This window comes from Hordeum vulgare, chromosome 3H (genome assembly GCF_904849725.1).
Source record: "Hordeum vulgare subsp. vulgare chromosome 3H, MorexV3_pseudomolecules_assembly, whole genome shotgun sequence".
NCBI lineage: Eukaryota > Viridiplantae > Streptophyta > Magnoliopsida > Poales > Poaceae > Hordeum > Hordeum vulgare.
Genome location: NC_058520.1, coordinates 611,695,825 through 611,714,186, shown reverse-complemented (window position 1 = coordinate 611,714,186; position 18,362 = coordinate 611,695,825). Strand labels below are relative to the sequence as shown.

At 44.4% G+C, this 18,362-nt stretch overlaps 1 protein-coding gene across 1 annotated transcript; it reads right to left on the bottom strand.

The window, feature by feature from the left end:
* Positions 1-7,855: 7,855 nt before the first annotated feature.
* On the bottom strand, positions 7,856-9,964 carry LOC123445651 (COP9 signalosome complex subunit 5-like). The gene is made up of 4 exons (XM_045122665.1): positions 9,631-9,964; positions 9,131-9,433; positions 8,099-8,246; positions 7,856-7,991 (listed from the first exon to the last, which is right to left on the bottom strand). Exons 1-4 carry the CDS (start codon positions 9,934-9,936, stop codon positions 7,885-7,887), a joined length of 864 nt encoding a protein of 287 aa, XP_044978600.1. The 5' UTR covers positions 9,937-9,964; the 3' UTR covers positions 7,856-7,884.
* Positions 9,965-18,362: the final 8,398 nt, after the last annotated feature.

The window sequence follows — 18,362 nt, the reverse complement described above, 5'->3', positions numbered from 1 at the left end:
GGAGATTTATCTTAGTCCTTTCGATAAGTAAGAGTGTCGAACCCAACGAGGAGCAGAAGGATCTCACAAGTGGTTTTCAGCAAGGTAATATCTGCAAGCACTGAAATTATCGGTAACAAGTAGTTGTGTGACAAGATGATTCGTAGCAAGTAGCAAGTAACAATAGTAACAAAGGTGTAGCAAAGTGGCCCAATCCCTTTTGTAGCAAGGGACAAGCCTGGACAAACTCTTATAGGAGGTAAAACGCTCCCAAGGACACATGCGAATTTCTGTCAAGCTACTTTTCATCATGTTCATATGATTCGCGTTCGTTACTTTGATAGTTTGATATGTGGGTGGACCGGCGCTTGGGTACTGCCCTTACTTGGACAAGCATCCCACTTATGATTAACCCCTCTCGCAAGCATCCGCAACTACGAAAGAAGAATTAAGACAAAGTCTAACCATAGCATTAAACTAGTGGATCCAAATCAGCCCCTTACGAAGCAATGCATAAACTAGGGTTTAAGCTTCTGTCACTCTAGCAACCCATCATCTACTTACTACTTCCCAATGCCTTCCTCTAGGCCCAAATAATGGTGAAGTGTTATGTAGTCAACGTTCACATAACACCACTAGAGGAAAAACAAGATACAACACATCAAATTATCGAACGAATACCAAATTCACATGACTACTTATAGCATGACTTATCCCATGTCCTCAGGAACAAAAGTAACTACTCACAAAGCATAATCATGTTCATGACCAGAGAGGTAATGAGTAGAATCAAAGATCTGAACATAAACTCTTCCACCAAGTAATCCAACTAGCATCAACTGCGAAGAGTAATTAACACTACTAGCAACCTTAGAAGTACCAATCGGAGTCGCAAGACGGAGATTGGTTACAAGAGATGAACTAGGGTTTGGAGATGAGATGGTGCCGATGAAGTTGTTGATGGTGACGAGACCCCTCCGATGAGAGGAGTGTTGGTGATGACGATGGCGACGATTTCCCCCTCCGGGAGGGAAGTTTCCCCAGCAGGATCGTCCTGCCGGTGCTCTAGATTGGTTCTGCTCAAGTTCCGCCTCGTGGCGGCGGAGAATCCTCCAAAAATCCTCCTCTTGATTTTTCCAGACCAAAACCCTTCTTGTAGAAAAAGGGGGGAGCCAGAGGGCCAAGTGGGAGCCCACAAGCCCCCTAGGCGCGACCACGGGGGGCCCGCGCCTAGCAGGCTTGTGGCCTCCTGCTGGCGCCCCTCTGGTGCTTCTCCAGCCCAGTATTTTTTATAACTCCCAAAAAAATCCTCGTTGATTTTCACGGCTTTTGGAGTTGCGCAGAATAGGCATCTCAAACTTGCTCCTTTTTCAGGCCCGAATTCCAGCTGCCGGCATTCTCCCTCTTCATGTAAACCTTGCAAAATAAGAGAGAAAAGGCATAAGTATTGTACTGTGAAGTGTAATAATGGCCCAAAAAGCGATAAATATGAACATGAAAGCATGATGCAAAATGGACGTATCAACTCCCCCAAGCTTAGACCTCGCTTGTCGTCAAGCGAAAGCTGAGCTCAATATGCCCACATGTTTAGAGAGAGAGAGGTGTCGACAAAACAAGATACGAACATGCATGCATCATGATCATGATCAAAACAACAATACCATCATATCATCTCTTATGCTAAAGTGACAATTCCTTCACAAAGTAAAGCATGGATCAAGAACCTTACCGAGAATTAACAACCGATAGCTTTTAGTCATTGAAGCAATTGCAATTTATCACAACATCACAAAGAGTCAAATAAGAGCTTGTAAAGCAAATCCACATACTCAATCATCTTTTCGTTCTCTACAATTGCTACAACTCACGTGGTACTCATGAGATCAAAGTTTCAGCTGGACACAGAGAAAGATAGGGGCTTATAGTTTCGCCTCCCAACCATTTACCCCAAGGGTAATGTCAACAATAATAATTCATGAATACTTACTTCCAAGTTGACATATGAATATAGATCTTTCCCAAGCATATGACATTAGCCAAGATAAAGGCGAAACAAGGAATTGGTGAAGATCACCATGACTCTTTCAAGGGAAAAAAGTAAAGGTACAAGAAAGGCCCTTCGCAGAGGGAAGCAGAGGTTGTCATGCGCTTTTGAGGTTTGGATGTGTGTCCTCTTAGTGTGGAGGAACGTCACTTTATATTGCCTCCTGTGATAAAGAACTTTATTATGCAGTCTGTCGCTTTTATGTCTTCCTCATCACAGGTTCATACAAAGCTTATTTTCCACACACTAATAGATCATACATATTAGGGAGCAATTTTCATTGCTTGCACCGATGACAACTTACTTGAGGGGTCTTATTCAATCCATAGGTAGGTATGGTGGACTCTCATGGCAAAATTGGGTTGAAGGTTTATGGATGCACAAGTAGTATCTCTAGTTGGTGTGGGAGTTTTGGCTAATATGAGGTGGAAGCAATCGTCACATGCTAAGGGATCTCTAGTCATATAACATTGTTCGGAACCAAGCAAACACAATTCATTATGTTGTCTTCCTTGTCCAACATCTACTTCTAAGCATGTAATAGTTTAGTGAGTGTTCACAATCATAGATGGTGTCAAAGATGATATATTTATATGTGAACCTCTCCTTCTTTATCACTTCCTATTAATTGCAACAATGACCAAGGTCTACGTTTGTCTACCCTCAACAAGTTTCAATCATCATCCTTTTTATATGTGAAGCCATCGCTTCCCATAAGATCATTGCATGTTCTTTTCATGCTTTTGTTCTTTTCTTATTCTTTTGATCATGGCATGAGGCAAGGCCCTTAACTAAGACACTCTTTATTATATGGCTCACGAGCTCGAATACATCAAGGGTGGCACAAAGCAAAACTCAAGCCTAAAACACTAAGACCTTTAATCTACTAGAGAAAGAGAAAACTGAAAAGGAACAAACTAAAACAAAGGTAAAGGCAAAAGATGTGATGGTGATACGATACGGGGGCAACTCCCCCAAGCTTGGCACAAGCCAAGGGGATTGCCCATACCCATGCTCAGTTGTCTTTCCTTGAAGGTGATGGTGGTGGAGTTGTTGCAACATGGGTTTGATCCTCCGTCTTCCAAGGCATAGGTGCTCCATCATGGAAAGATGACTGAGTCTCCGGAATCCTCAAATCTGCAGCCAACCGTATTGATATAAATCTATACTCATACTCACAATTTTGGTTTTGCAGGTCATAGATCTGGGCTTGGAGGTGATCAATTCTATCATAGAGCTTGGAGAAGTGCTTCCCGATGTCATTAGCATCGATCTTGTGCTTGTTGGTGAACTCCGTGATCATCATGTGGTTGGCGTTGAGTCCACGCTCCACCATCCCTTGGCACTTGAAGACCTGTTGCTCCATTGCTTCGAGCCTCACCTCCACGCTTCCGGTCTTCTTGGGCCCCTGAACGTAACGGATGTGCAACATCCCCTCATCCATCTCGATAGATTGAGGGTGTTGTAGCACTCCCGCGAGGTAGGGATTGATGACCTTCTCGAAGATCTTGCCCTTAGGAGCTTTTGGGGAAGCCATAGCAATCTAGATCTGCAGCAAAAACAGGCTCGAAACGAAAACAGAGGAAATTTGCGTGATACGAGGGTCAGACCTTTTGGGAGAATATATAATGATTTTTTCCGACCAGAAGGAGTACTCCGCAAGAAAACGGAGTCCGGGAGGCACACGAGGTGGCCACAAGCCCCCCAGGCGTGGCTAGGGGGGTGGCCCGCGCCTCGTAGGCTTGTCACCTCCTCGTGCGCTTTCCGGACTACTTCAAGTTTTTCTATTTTTTCAAAAATTGCAAAACGGAGGAAAAATCCTACTGGAAAAGTTTTGGAGTCTGTTTACTTACCGAATCACATACCTCTTCGTTTTTGGAGTCTGAAACAAGCTGATAAATATCCCTTAGGTAGTCCTCCGGAGTTATGGTATTGATAATATTGCTTTCAATATTTATGGGAGTACCTGAGATATAATGCTTGATTCTCTGCCCATTTACAACTCTCGGACAATTACCTTCCATGTTGTTGATCTTGATAGCATCAGAACGATATACTTCCTCAACAATATAGGGACCTTCCCATTTAGAGAGAAGCTTGCCTGCAAAAAATCTTAAACGAGAATTATATAGCAAGACATAATCACCTACACTGAACTCACGCTTTTGTATCCTTTTATCATGCCACCTCTTAACCTTTTCTTTGAACAACTTGGCATTCTCATATGCCTGAGTTCTCCATTCATCAAGTGAGCTAATATCCAATAACCTCTTCTCACCAGCAAGTTTGAAATCAAAGTTGAGCTCTTTGGTTTCCCAATAAGCTTATGCTCTAGCTGAAGAGGTAAATGACATGCTTTACCGTATACCATTTTGTACGGAGACGTGCCCATGGGATTCTTATAGGCAGTTCGATAAGCCCACAGTGCATCATCGAGCTTCTTAGACCAATTTTTTCTAGACCTATTGACAATCTTTTGCAGAATTAGTTTAATCTCTCTATTGCTTAGCTCTACTTGACCACTGGACTAAGGGTGATAGGGAGACGCAATTCTATTGTTGACATCATACTTAGCAAGCGTTTTACGGAAAGCACCATGAATGAAATGTGAACCACCGTCGGTCGTTAGATATCTAGGGACTCCAAATCTAGGGAAAATAACTTCTTTAAGCATCCTGATAGAGGTGTTGTGATCAGCACTACTAGTGGGGATAGCCTCTACCCACTTAGTGACGTAATCAACAACAACTAGGATATGAGTATACCCGTTGGATTTTGGAAAAGGTCGTATATAATCAAAGCCCCGGACATCAAATGGTTCAATGAAAAGTGAATAGTTCATAGGCATTTCCTGACGTTTACCGATATTACCTATTATTTGACATTCGTCACAAGACAAGACAAACTTAGGGGCATCCTTGAAGAGAGTGGGCCAATAGAAACCTGATTGCAATACCTTGTGTGCAGTTCTATCTCCGGCATGGTGTCCTCCATAGGCCTCGGAGTGACACTTCTGTAGGATCTGTCCCTGTTCATGTTCAGGTACACAATGTCTAATAACACCATCTAGTCCTTTTCTATAAAGGTGAGGATCATCCCAGAAGTAATGTCTCAAATCAAAGAAGAATTTCTTCTTTTGCGGGTATGTGAAACTAGGTGGTATATATTTGGCAACGATATAGTTTGCATAATCAGCATACCACGATGCACTACATGAAGTATTGATGACATTCAATTGCTCATCAGGAAAGCTATCATCAATAGGTTGTGGGTCATCAAGAACATTCTCCAACCTAGACAAGTCGCTACTAGGAAAAGACCTGTTAGTGGCGCACCTATTTTGGCTACTAATGGCGCACTATAGGTGCGCCACTAGCATCACACCATTAGATTTTTTACTAATGGCGCACCACATGTGCGCCATTAGTATCTGGTATACTAATGGCGCACCAGGCAGTGCGCCATTAGTATAGCTCATGGTGCGCCATTAGTATCTGGTATACTAATGGCGCACCAGGAAGTGCTCCATTAGTATAGCTCATGGTGCGCCATTAGTATCTGGTATACTAATGGCGCACCAGGAAGTGCTCCATTAGTATAGCTCATGGTGCGCCATTAGTATGCCTCCCAGGGCCATATTTACCCATGTGCTCTGGCTTACTAATGGCGCACTAGTTGACGATGCGCCACTAGTGTGCTTTTGAAGTGCGCCACTAAAGTGCTGAGTGGTGCGCCACTAGTATGAATATTAGGTATTTTTTTCCTGATAATTGCATAGATTACAAAACATATTATTGCACAGAATATAGAGAGCACAACATATAAACAACAGATTTATCGAATACAATAGAAGATTAGTCTCCGAATACAATTCATCATATTAGTCTCCGAATTTAAAATACCGAACAAAGTTAGAACATTACAAGTCTCGAGACCGCGAGTAGCAAGTTTTGTCTTCACATTACAAGTCGATATCGACCACCTAAACTACCATCACATATAAGAGAGCTGCGGTCATCACGAGAAAGACATACAAAATTATCTAAATTACAACATCATCGACACCAAGCATGTTACTAAAGCCGTGCCTGGAGAATCACATTCGCGTCCTTTGCCTGCTACCCCTGTCCTCGTCTTCTTCCACCTGTTGCAGAAAGGTGAGGAACAAATTATGCTCCAGCAGGAATTTGTGCTAGTTCAAATCAGCGTAAGGCACGATGAAATCACTTTGAAAGAAAAACTAACATTGTGAAACAAATGCATATTTTGGGAGAACCTCTACAATAAAGAAATCATCCAAAGAGCTTTCATAAAGAGAAAAGCATAATTACTGATCCCCCCAAGCCACTACTACTTTATGTGTTGGACATCAAATCGTACGTGACAACTGACAAGACAGTAAGATGTGTTCGATTTTATCAATGTTTATAGGCGACATGGTGTATGATCCCCCCTAGGCCACTACTGCAATCATTTTGTATTTCGTATGGAGGTCAAATTTGCAGTTGACACTACTATGCCAAATAACCATTTTGTCCAAATAAATATTTCTACGCCGCATACTTAATTAAACAAGTTAGAATGGAATTTCAAGGCCCATAATTCAGAAAATGTAAAGTTTCTTTACATTATCTAGTGAACACACAAAAATGAGAAGTATCTTCGCAAATCAGAGCACTCTATAACATGCAAAATTAAAATCAGTAGAAACAAGGGAAATGTTTACCATCTTCATCACCAAAGCCTTCAAAATCTTCCATATCATCCATGTCACCCATCTCGATATCATCACCTTCAACATACTCTATCTCGCCTTCCTGTATTGGCAAGTGAATCCACAATATATGGGAAAGATTGTGAGCAGTGAGAACATAACAGAATTAGCTTGATTCTCAGAGTCGGTACTGTCTTATTTCTTCCTCTTCTATCTCAGGAGCCAACTCATCTTTTTTCCATGTCAAGGATAGTATCAAACTGATCCACGTCCGAAAGCACAAGATGGGTAGGAACTGAGAGTACTTGAGAAATAAAGAACCATTTTTGTATGTAAGTGTAAATATACACGGTGTAGGAGGAACATATTACAAAACTGAATAACAAAGCAAACTAGATCTATATAGGTCTGGTACAATCCCTCGTTTCATGCACTCAAGCTCAATGAAGTAATTGACATAAAAAAATTCATAACTACATAGGACAGCATAGCATCGAAGTATCAAACAACACCATCAGCCTCTCCTAGGGGCTCAACCATTTTAACAATCTTCGCACTACTAATATTTTTTTATACATCACCATAAAATTAGCATCATATCTGCTATACTTTATTCGTTTAATAAACAAATAGCAGAGATTTGTAACATATCCATATGAAGATAACATGGCAATGTGACAGGCATAAGGTCAGTTACTCCCTCCGTTCACTATTACAAGATGTTCCAACTTTTTTCTAAAATAAATGTATGTAGACACGTTTAAGTGTGTTTGTTCACTCATTTCAGCCCGTATGTGGTCCATATTAAAATATGCAAAACATCATATAATAGGGAGTGATAATTGACCTAATGGAACTCCATCATTATATCAATAGTTTGACAATCAGACATACAGGACCATCCATTTACTATGGGAAGTGACAAAAAATTAACAAAACAAACAACATGATAATACATCTGTTTCTAAATGAAAGACGTTTTAGCAGTTTTAGGAACAGAGGGTGTACTAAACAGATAAGCAGATATTGATATGGCACATGAAAGATGCAGAAACTGAAACGATTATGCAGCCCCCAAAATAGTATCGGCTTTGTGAACCTTCAGACGAGCAAAGAGGACAGTGGTGTACACTGAGGATAACCAAGTTTAAAGGGCATGAACACAGAAACTGACCTCTTTCTTTCGCTGTGATGGCATAAGCATGCCAAATCGACTGTGTGCGAGTTGCCCTTCAGCTTGCTCTAGTTTATCAGCTGTGTAGCACAAAAGTAGTTATCACTCTCTCTATTTATTGCAAGGCCAAACTAGACATAACCAGAAAACAATTTCCCAGAAATATTTCTACAAGGGGAATGCTTACCTAAATCAAAGATTTGTCCAGCAACATAATCCCTGTTACCCAGAAGTGGTGACGAAGACAATGTGTTGACCCAGTACTTGTTCCAGAGTAGATCAAGGAGGTGAGAGTCCAGTGATGACTTGAAATAGGTTATATCCAAAGAATAGTACTACATGAAAATAGAGTTAGAACAGAACTAAAACACAAGCTTGCAAAAATATAAATTAAAGAATTGATCGCATTACCTGTTTGAAGTGAACAGTAGCCACCTGTCGGTCTTTGCAGGTTAGGGTGGCGCAAGCAAAAGCCAAAACTATGCTATGTTCCTTCAGTTAAGTTTGGAATGCACATGGATGTGAGTGTGTCATATTGTGTCTGGTCCTTCTGATTTTTCAGAGTGGATAAGTTTTTCGAAGTTGTAATGAAGGTGCACGACTATGAACTCGACCAGTACGGAGTTGTCAACAATGCTATCTATGCTAGCTACTGCCAACATGGTGAGCTCAGACCAAATTCCAGCTGAATCTCTCATTGTTGCACACTTGGTCAGTAAACATGATTCAGATGCCGTCTTAAGAACTCGTACTCATTCTAGAATGAAATGTATATAAATTATTCTAGAATGAAACGTATATAAATTCTTATCACATTAGATAACATTCCATACCATCAGAACAAAGCATGGTTGTAGTTTATATAGCATATCGACATCTCTCATTGGGTCCTATGCTTCCAAATTGAGTAGGTCGTCATGAGCTGCTTGAGAGCGTAGGAATAAGTGCAGATGCAGTAGCTCGCAGCGGTGAGTCACTGGCCCTCTTTGAGATGCACCTCAAGTACTTTGCGCCTTTGAGAGTAATGCCCTCCTTTCCTATGTTGAGCAAAAAATAAAAGAAGTTAAGATACTTGTTGCAGTACGGTGAAACCAGTAACATTACTAGTTCAGACTTCAACATATACTGTCATGGATTATCTTCAGATATGAATTCCATTCTGTATTTTCTTGTGTTGTCAGAGTGGTGATAAATTTGTCGCCAAGGGGAGGTCTGATACTAAAACACCCAAATCTTCTATCTTGTTGAGTGGTATGGTCTGATACTCAGACACAGGCTCATTCGGTGGCTTGTAATCTTTTGGATATGTCCTAAAAGCTCCAATGTCCACTTTACCAGCAAAAACAGTCCTTGTAGGGTCTATCACAACAACCAAGAATGGTTCTTGAAACTGCTGATTAAGCATCTGAGTTGAAACATCAATACCTGACAGCCAGCATCCATAACAAGTTGATGCACCTAACCGCAAGACGCATATATACACCAAATTAGCAGCATTTCCTGGTAATCCACCCACCCAAAACTTTTCATACAGGCTACATGTGACAAGGTAACACCCTAACAGTAGCAATTACTGGTGGTAACTATTAGCAATTTTGATGCGCGACAAAGGAAATAGACAGTCTATTCAGAGCAGCATTGCAACATTTGGTCAGATCGGGAGCTCCAAAAATAATCAGGGACGGTGGTGGCGGAAGGGTTTGGGGGCGGGCACTGTACCTGCTTGTTGATGGTGGAGTACTCGACCATGTACTCGTAGGCGTCGGCCTGGGCGTTGACCCTGGTCTCGGTGCCCTCGACGGGGAGCGCGAAGGCGTCCATGACGATGATGGAGTCGCCCTGGAACTTGCCCTGCATGAGGCTCATGATCTCGATGGTGCCGCCGGCGCGGGCGTGGACGACCATCTTGAGGAGCGCGAGGGCGGAGATCCTGGCGCGGCGGAAGTGGTGCGGGTCGGTGGCCCAGGGCTTCTCCTGGTGGGCCCGCGCGTTGGCCGCCTCGTCGTAGCGGTAGATCGCGTCCATGGCGTCCGGTTCAGAGGCGGCCGCCGGGATGTTGTTCTCCAGCTCCCACGTCTGCCGCGCCACCGCCGACGACGAGGTGGGCTCCGTCGCGCTATCTATGCCGGGCGAGCGGGCGGGCGGTAGGCAAAACCCTAGCTAGGAGCGGAAGGGGAGGATGAAGAAGGGGAAGATGGTGATGCGGGTGGGGAGGCAGGGCGCTGCTGAGATCTGGGGAGGCTGCGGGAGGGAGAGGGCAGGGGATAGCGCGCGATCGATTTGGGAAAAAAATCACTGGCGCGCGGTCGATTTGGGGAAAGCCCGCCTGATATTTCGGCTATGTCCTGCGTTTTCTTTTGCAAAACTACTAATGGCGCACCACCAGCTGGTGCGCCATTAGTAGTTTTGCAAAAAAAAATATAGTAGTGGCGCACTGGGTTCCCCGCCGCGCCCTCCGGGATGGTGGCCCCGGGCAGCAGCATCCGCCGCAGGATCTCCTCCCAGGTCGCCGTCTCCGCCTTGCTGGCCATCTCCCCCTCCCCTTCCTCCGGCGCAAAGGCGCAATCCGCCGAACACCCGCCGGGCAAGGGCGCAATCCAGCAAGACTCGGAAAAGCTCTAACCTATGGTGGGGAATTCCTCGGCTTTGCAGTCGTGGTCGCCGCCGCCGCCGCCTATCCGTCCTGGCTTGCACGGACGGCGGTCAAGGCCCTGCGCTCCCTGCCCAGCCAACCACCACCACACATCGCCAAGCGGGACCCACGCCGGTCAACCGGAGACGCGGGGGAGGGAGGGGAGGAAAGAGCGAGAGAAATCCGGGGCGTGGACGAGCGGGATCTCTCTGGGGCATGGACGAGCGAGGCGGGATCTCGGTTGGATTTGGGAGAGGAGAGGCAAGGGCAGAGGCAGAGAGCAGTGCGGGTTAGCAATGGCGCACCCCCGAGTGGTGCGCCATTAGAATTTTTTTGATAGCAATGGCGCATCCCCATGCAGTGCGCCATTAGTAATCTTTTTTTTATATAGCAATGGCGCATCCCAGAGAGGTACGCCATTAGTAATCTTTTTTTTTGGATAGCAATGGCACACCCCAGAGAGGTGCGCCATTAGTAATATATATTTTTTGGATAGCAATGGCGCTCGGGGGAGGGAGGGGGTGGGTGGTGCGCTCGACCGATTACTAGGCATCTACACACTTAGAGAATAGTTTAGCATTGCACATCCTACTAGAATGAAAATATCACCTGCTTTGTGTTCCACGTGAAAAGTGATTCCAAATTTGCAGATAGACTGAAGGTCAAGGTCACCTGTCACATTTGTTTTCAGAAATTTGTCAGTGATGCTACAATAGAAGTACTCCCTCCGTTCGTTTTGAATCAGGGCGGCGTAAAAGCACAAACCTTGTCGTTCCCATTGATATGTTTGTGGAATTGATTTATCTTCGTTACCTACGGGAGCACAAGAGAGTCAATAATCAGGCTTTACTACATGTATAAAACATGAACAAGCAGGGGGCTTTACTACATGTATACAACTCATAAGAGCCTAAACACTTGTACTCGTATAGAATACTAGGTAAACGAATATCCTGGTACAATGAACCTGTCCTGCCAAGATGCATCCGGGCAGATCGGCGAATTCACGGACAGAGAACCGGCCAGATCCCCAAAAGCTCACCCCACCGGCGACGTCGAGCCCCGAACCCTACTACTGGGCTCCTCACAGGATCGCGAAATTCCGGCGTTACTACTGGCGACACCACCTCCGCGAATCGCGTGACAGATTCAGGCGAGCGCTCTCGGTTCAGAGGGCTCAACTACAGAAGACCGCTCTAGAGAGAGGCCAGTAGAGGGGAGGGGAGGACGGCATACGTACGTGGGCTTGGGCCTCGACGGAGGGGACGTGGAAGGCATCGAGCGCGGAGGCGGCGGCGCAGGCAGCGACAAGGAGGAGCGGCGTCTCCGTGGACGAGGGCGAGGGCAGAGGATAGGCGAGGGTGGGGGAGGGGGTGGGCGGCGTCTCCGTGGACGAGGGTGGGGGAGGGGGAGGGCGGCGGCGGCGGCAGCGTGGGCGGCGTCTCCGTGGACGAGGGTGGGGGAGGGGGTGGGCGACGTCTCCGTGGACGAGGGCGAGGGCACAAGAGAGGCGAGGGCATAGGGGTTAGGAATGGCGCACCCCGAGCGGTGCACCATTAGAATGTTTTTTTTGATAGCAGTTGCGCATCCTCATGGAGTGCGTCATTAGTAAAAAAAATTATATAGAAATGGCGCATCCCAGAGAGGTGCGCCATTAGTAATCTTTTTTTTGGATAGCAATGGCGCACCCTAGAGAGGTGCGCCATTAGTAAAATTTTTTGGATAGCAATGGCTCTTGAGTGGGAGGGAGGGGTGGGTGGTGCGCTCGTCCGATTCCGTTCGGGGGAACCGAGCGAGGAGACACGGGAGGGTGCGGGGGGTCGGCGGCGGTGATGGAGCGGGGGAGGGTGCGGGGGGTCATCGGCAGCGGTGGAGCGGGGGAGGGTGCGGGGGGTCGTCAGCGTCGGTGGAGCGGGGAAGGGTGCGGGGGGGGGGGGGGTCGGCGGCGGCGGTGTAGCAAGGGAGGGTGCGAGGGGTCGGCGGGGCGGTGGAGCGGGCCGGGGAGGGTGCGGGGGGTCGGCGGCGGCGGTGGAGCGTGGGAGGGTGCGAGGGGTCGGTGGCGGCGGTGGAGCGGGGGAGGGTGCGGTGGGTGCTCGGCGGTGGTGGAGCGGGGCAGGGTGCGGGGGGACACTGTTGGGACACTATGATGCAAATGAGGTCAGGAGGAGGAGGCACCCTAGACAAGCTTGGAGGAGGAGGTGCAGAGAATGAAAGTGGGGGTAAGTGAGTGTGGTAGGTGGCTGTCCAAAATATCTAGCTGGTCCCAGGTTACTAATGGCGCACCACCTACATATGCGCCATTAGTAACCCTGGTTACTAATGGCGCACGAGCTGGTGGTGCGCCATTAGTAGTTTTGCAAAAAATAATAATATAGTAGTGGCGCACCACCTACAGATGCGCCATTTGTAACCCTGATTACTAATGGCGCACCAGCTGGTGGTGCGCCATTAGTAGTTTTGCAAAAAAAAAATATAGTAGTGGCGCACCACCTACAGATGCGCCATTAGTAACCCTGGTTACTAATGGCCACCAGCTTGTGGTGCGCCATTAGTAGTTTTGCAAAAAATATATATATATATATAGTAGTGGCGCACCGAGTGTGTGGTGCGCCATTAGTGTCCATCACACTAATGGCACACCTGCACATGGTGCGCCACTACTATATAGTAGTGGCGCACTACTTGTCTGGTGCGCCATTAGTGTCTATATCATCTATAGCGCTTTTCCTAGTAGTGAGTTATCTGTTACTGGGTTATCAACACCCTTCCCGTCGACAACATGCAAATCAAATTCCTGTAGCAAGAGTACCCATCTGATAAGTCTAGGTTTAGCGTCTTTCTTCTCCATGAGGTACTTAATAGCAGCGTGATCAGTGTGAATAGTGACTTTGGAATCAACTATGTAAGATCTGAACTTTTCACATGCAAACACGACTGCTAAAAATTCCTTTTCTGTAGTAGCATAGTTTCTTTGGGCACTGTCTAGAGTTTTACTAGCATAGTGAATAACATTCAACTTCTTATCAACTCTTTGCCCTAGAACAACGCTAACAGCATAATCACTAGCATCACACATGATGTCAAAAGGTAAGTTCCAATCAGGTGGTTGAACAATAGGTGCCGTTATCAAAGCCTTCTTAAGTATTTTGAAGGCTTCCTCACAATCATCATTAAAAACAAAAGGAATATCCTTTTGCAAGAGATTGGTAAGAGGCCTAGAAATCTTAGAGAAGTTAATGAACCTCCTATAGAAACCAACATGACCAAGGAAACATCTTATACCTTTGATATCTGTGAGGTATGGCATTTTCTCGATCGCATCAACCTTAGCCTTATCGACTTCAATACCTCTTTCAGAAATTTTATGTCCTAAGACGATGCCTTCATTAACCATAAAGTGGCACTTCTCCCAATTCAAGACAAGATTGGTATCTTTACATCTCTACAAGACTCGATCAAGGTTGCTGAGGCAATCAACAAAAGAAGACCCGTAAATGGAGAAGTCATCCATGAAAACCTCAACAATCTTTTCACAAAAGTCACAGAATATAGCCATCATGCATCTTTGAAAGGTGGCAGGTGCATTAAATAAGCCAAAAGGCATACGTCTATAAGCAAAGGTACCGAAAGGGCAGGTGAAAGTGGTTTTCTCCTGATCAGATTGTGCAACTGGTATTTGGGAGAAACCAGAATAACCGTCTAGAAAGCAGAAGTGTGTGTGTTTAGACAGTCTTTCTAGCATTTGGTCGATAAAAGGCAAAGGGTAATGATCTTTCCTAGTGGCCTTATTCAATTCCCTAAAATCGATCACCATCCTATAGCCAGTAATAATCCTTTGTGGGATCAATTCATCCTTATCATTAGGGACAACGGTAATACCTCCCTTCTTAGGGACACAATGCACCAGACTCACCCAATCACTATGAGCAACATGATAGATAATACCTGCTTCCAGGAGCTTTAGTATTTCTTTTCTTACTACCTCTTTCATCTTAGGATTTAATCTCCTTTGATGATCAACAACTGGTTTGGAATCAGGATCGGTTTTAATCTTGTGCTGGCATAGATTGGTACTAATGCCCTTAAGATCATCAAGAGTATATCCAATAGGAGCACGGTGCTTCCTCAGAGTTTTTAGTAACTTCTTTTGTTCATGCTCTGAGAGGCTAGCACTAATAATAACATGATATATCTCTTTTTCAGCAAGATAAGCATACTTAAGAGTATCAGGCAACTGTTTAAGCTCGAACACAGGATCAACCTTTGGTGGGGGTGGATCCCCAAGTAGTTCAACAGACAGATTATTCTTAAGGATAGGATATTGTTCTAAGACAACTCTATCTATCTCATCCCTTTCATCCATATGCATATCATTTTCATGCTCAAGCAAATATTGCTCTAAGGGATCAGTAGGAGGCACGGCAATAGAAGCTAAGGCAATAGTTTCATCCTTACTAGGCAACTCTTTTTCATGAGGTTGTCTGCCAAACTTGGAAAAATTGAACTCGTGTGACACACCTTCAAAGTCAACAGTGACAGTTTGCTTCTCACAGTCAATATGAGCATTGACAGTATTGAGAAAAGGTCTGCCAAATATGATGGGACAAAAGCTATCTTGGGTGGTAGCAAGAACGAGGAAATCAACAAGATACTTCGTTTTACCACACAAGACTTCAACATCCCTAACAACTCCCACAGGGCAGATAGTATCTCTATTGGCAAGCTGAATAGTGACATCAGTAGGCTCTATCTCAATAGGTGCAATCTCGTCTTTGATTTCATCATATAAGGATTGAGGTATTGCACTAACACTAGCACCCACGTCACATAAACCATGATAACAATGATCTCCTCTCTTAATAGAAATAATAGGCGTGCCAACAACATGCCTATGTTTGTCTCTAGCGTGTGGTTTAGCAATTCTAGCAGCATCTTCACAGAAGTGAATATCATGCCCATCAACATTATCGGACAGGATATCTTTGATAATAGCAATGCTAGGTTCAACTCTAATTTGCTCACGGGGTGTAGGTGTTCTAATGTAGCGCCTACGTATCGCAGTTGAAGCTTTAGAATGATCCTTTCACTACTGAAGTTCAGAAATTTGCCGTCTGCCACGGTGGACGGCAAAGGGGGGAACCACTGACGGCAAAGTCTTTACCCTCGGTCAGCAGACGGCAAACTAGACGGTAAAAAAAAAATCCGGTGAAGAGGTTCTTTGCCGTTTCCTTTTGGAAATCGGACGGCAAAGAATCTTTGCCATGAGGGGGCAAGCGGCAAATTAACTGGGACGGCATATACTGCAATGGCCCCGTTAAGTGTTAACGGCATGCCTCCTCTCTTTGCCGTCTACCATCCCCCCTTTGCCATGTGGGGGCAGACGACAAAGAAGGGAGAGAGAGGGGTCTGATTCACCTCTTTGCCGTCTGCCCACCACCCTTTGCCATGTGGGGGCAGACGGCAAAGAGGGGAGAGAGAGGGGGCAGATTCCCCCCTTTGCCGTCTGCCTACACCCCTTTGCCATGTGGGGGCAGACGGCAAAGAGGGAAGAGAGAGGTGGCAAATTCCCCCCTTTGCCGTGTGCCATCACCCCTTTGCCATGTGGGGGCAGACGGCAAAGGGGGGAACCAGCCCCTTTTTAATTTATTTTTTATTATATCCAGCATTTTTAACAACAATCAAGATATATATATATATATATATATATATATATATATATATATATATATATATTTGACATAAATAAATTTCTTTCCGTACTCATGACCATATTAAAATAACTCTCATCCATAGTGCATACATATTATGCAAGTTGCATCCGTACCAAACCATATATTACACCAGTTTCATCCACATGCATACAAAGTTTCATATATATCCATATACTACAATAGTTTCAATACAAGCCATGGTACAAGAAATCATCTTCAAGCATTCCATCAATATAATCCAAGCTGCCCGTGAAGTGAAGGTAATCTGCAAAATGACAAATAAGAAAGTTAGAAGAATAATACTAGATGAAGAAGTGTATATATAGGTTATTTCGGAGAGCAATTAGATAAGTATAGACCATTTAGGAGCTAACTAAGCTAATTATGTCATTTAGGTGGAACCCTAGCTAACTATAGGTCGTTTGGGAGCTAACTTGGGTAAACTAGGTCATTCCGGAGCAAACTATGCTTATTAAGCCATTTTGGATCTAGGTAGGCTAATTATAGGCCATTTAATACCTAAGTTAGGGGGAATAGGTCATGTTGCAGCTACTTAAGCCTTATTATGTCATTTAGGAGAGAACTTAGCTAATTGTAGGTCATTTTTTATTAAATAGGTCATTTTGGAGCTAACTAAGCTAATTATGTCATTTCGTAGGATAATTAGCCAATATAGCCTTTCTTGCATGAGTCTAAGCTACGTACAAGAAGAGAAAGAGAAGAAGAAGTAAAATAAGGAGGAGGAGGATGAGGAGGAGAAGGAGAAGGAAGAGGAGAAGAAGAAGAAAAGAAGAAGGAGAAGGAGAACGAGGAAGAAGGAGGAAGAAGAAGGAGAAGGAGGAGCTCCTTCTCCTTCTTCTCCTCCTTCTTCTCCTTCTTCTTATCCTCCTCCTCCTCCTCCTCCTTCTTCTCTTCTTCTTCTTCTTCCTTCCTTTCATTTTTCCTCTTTCTTCTCCTCTTGTCCCCTTCTTCGGGCTAAGTTCGCTAAGAATGCCTTTTTGGAGCTAATTATGTCATTTCGAGGATAATTAGCTAAGTATAGGTCATGTTTTACTAAATAGACCATTTAGGAGCTAACTAAGCTAATTATGTCATCTAGGTGGAACCCTAGCTAACTATAGGTCGTTCCGGAGCTAACTTGGGTAAAATAAGTCATTCCGGAGCAAACTATGCTTATTAAGCCATTTTGGATCTAGCTAGGCTAATTATAGCCATTTAATACCTAAGTTAGGGGGAGTATGTCATCTTGCAGCTACGTAAGCCTTATTATGTCATTTAGGAGAGAACTTAGCTAACTGTAAGTCCTTTTTTATTAAATAGGTCATTTTGGAGCTAACTAAGCTAATTATGTCATTTCGTAGGATAATTAGCCAATTTAGCCTTTCTTAGATGAGTCTAAGCTACGTAGAAGAAGAGAAGATAAGAAGAAGAAGTAAAAGAAGGAGGACGGGGAGGAGGAGGAGGATGAGGAGAAGGAGAAGTAAGAGGAGAAGAAGAAGAAAAGAAGAAAGAGAAGGAGAAGGAGGAAGAAGTAGGAAGAAGAAGGAGAAGGAGGAGCTCCTTCTCCTTCTTCTTCTCCTTCTTCTTATCCTCCTCCTTCTCCTTCTTCTTCTTCTCTTCTTCTTCTTCTTCTTCCTTCCTTTCATTTTTCCTCTTTCTTCTCCACTTGTCCCCTTCTTCGGGCTAAATCGGCTAAGAATGCCTTTTTGGAGCTAATTATGTCATTTCGAGGATAATTAGCTAAGTATAGGTCATGTTTTATTAAATAGACCATTTAGGAGCTAACTAAGCTAATTATGTCATTTAGGTGGAACCCTAGCTAACTATGGGTCGTTTCGGAGCTAACTTGGGTAAAATTGGTCATTCCGGAGCAAACTATGCTTATTAAGCCATTTTGGATCTAGCTAGGCTAATTATAGGCTATTTAATACCTAAGTTAGGGGGAATAGGTCATCTTGCAGCTACGTAAGCCTTATTATGTCATTTAGGAGAGAACTTAGCTAACTGTAGGTCATTTTGGAGCTAACTAAGCTAATTATGTCATTTCGTAGGATAATTAGCCAATTTAGCCTTTCTTGGATGAGTCTACCCTACGTAGAAGAAGAGAA

Bases quoted from the DNA above. Each gene is read 5' to 3' on its own strand.
- LOC123445651 (XM_045122665.1), bottom strand. From the start codon at position 9,936: ATGGACGCGATCTACCGCTACGACGAGGCGGCCAACGCGCGGGCCCAC. The intron at 9,434-9,630 runs GTACAGTGCCCG...CTGTATGAAAAG, and splicing joins ACTCCACCATCAACAAGCAG to TTTTGGGTGGGTGGATTACC. The intron at 7,992-8,098 runs GTAAGCATTCCC...TGTGCTACACAG, and splicing joins TGGACAAATCTTTGATTTAG to CTGATAAACTAGAGCAAGCT.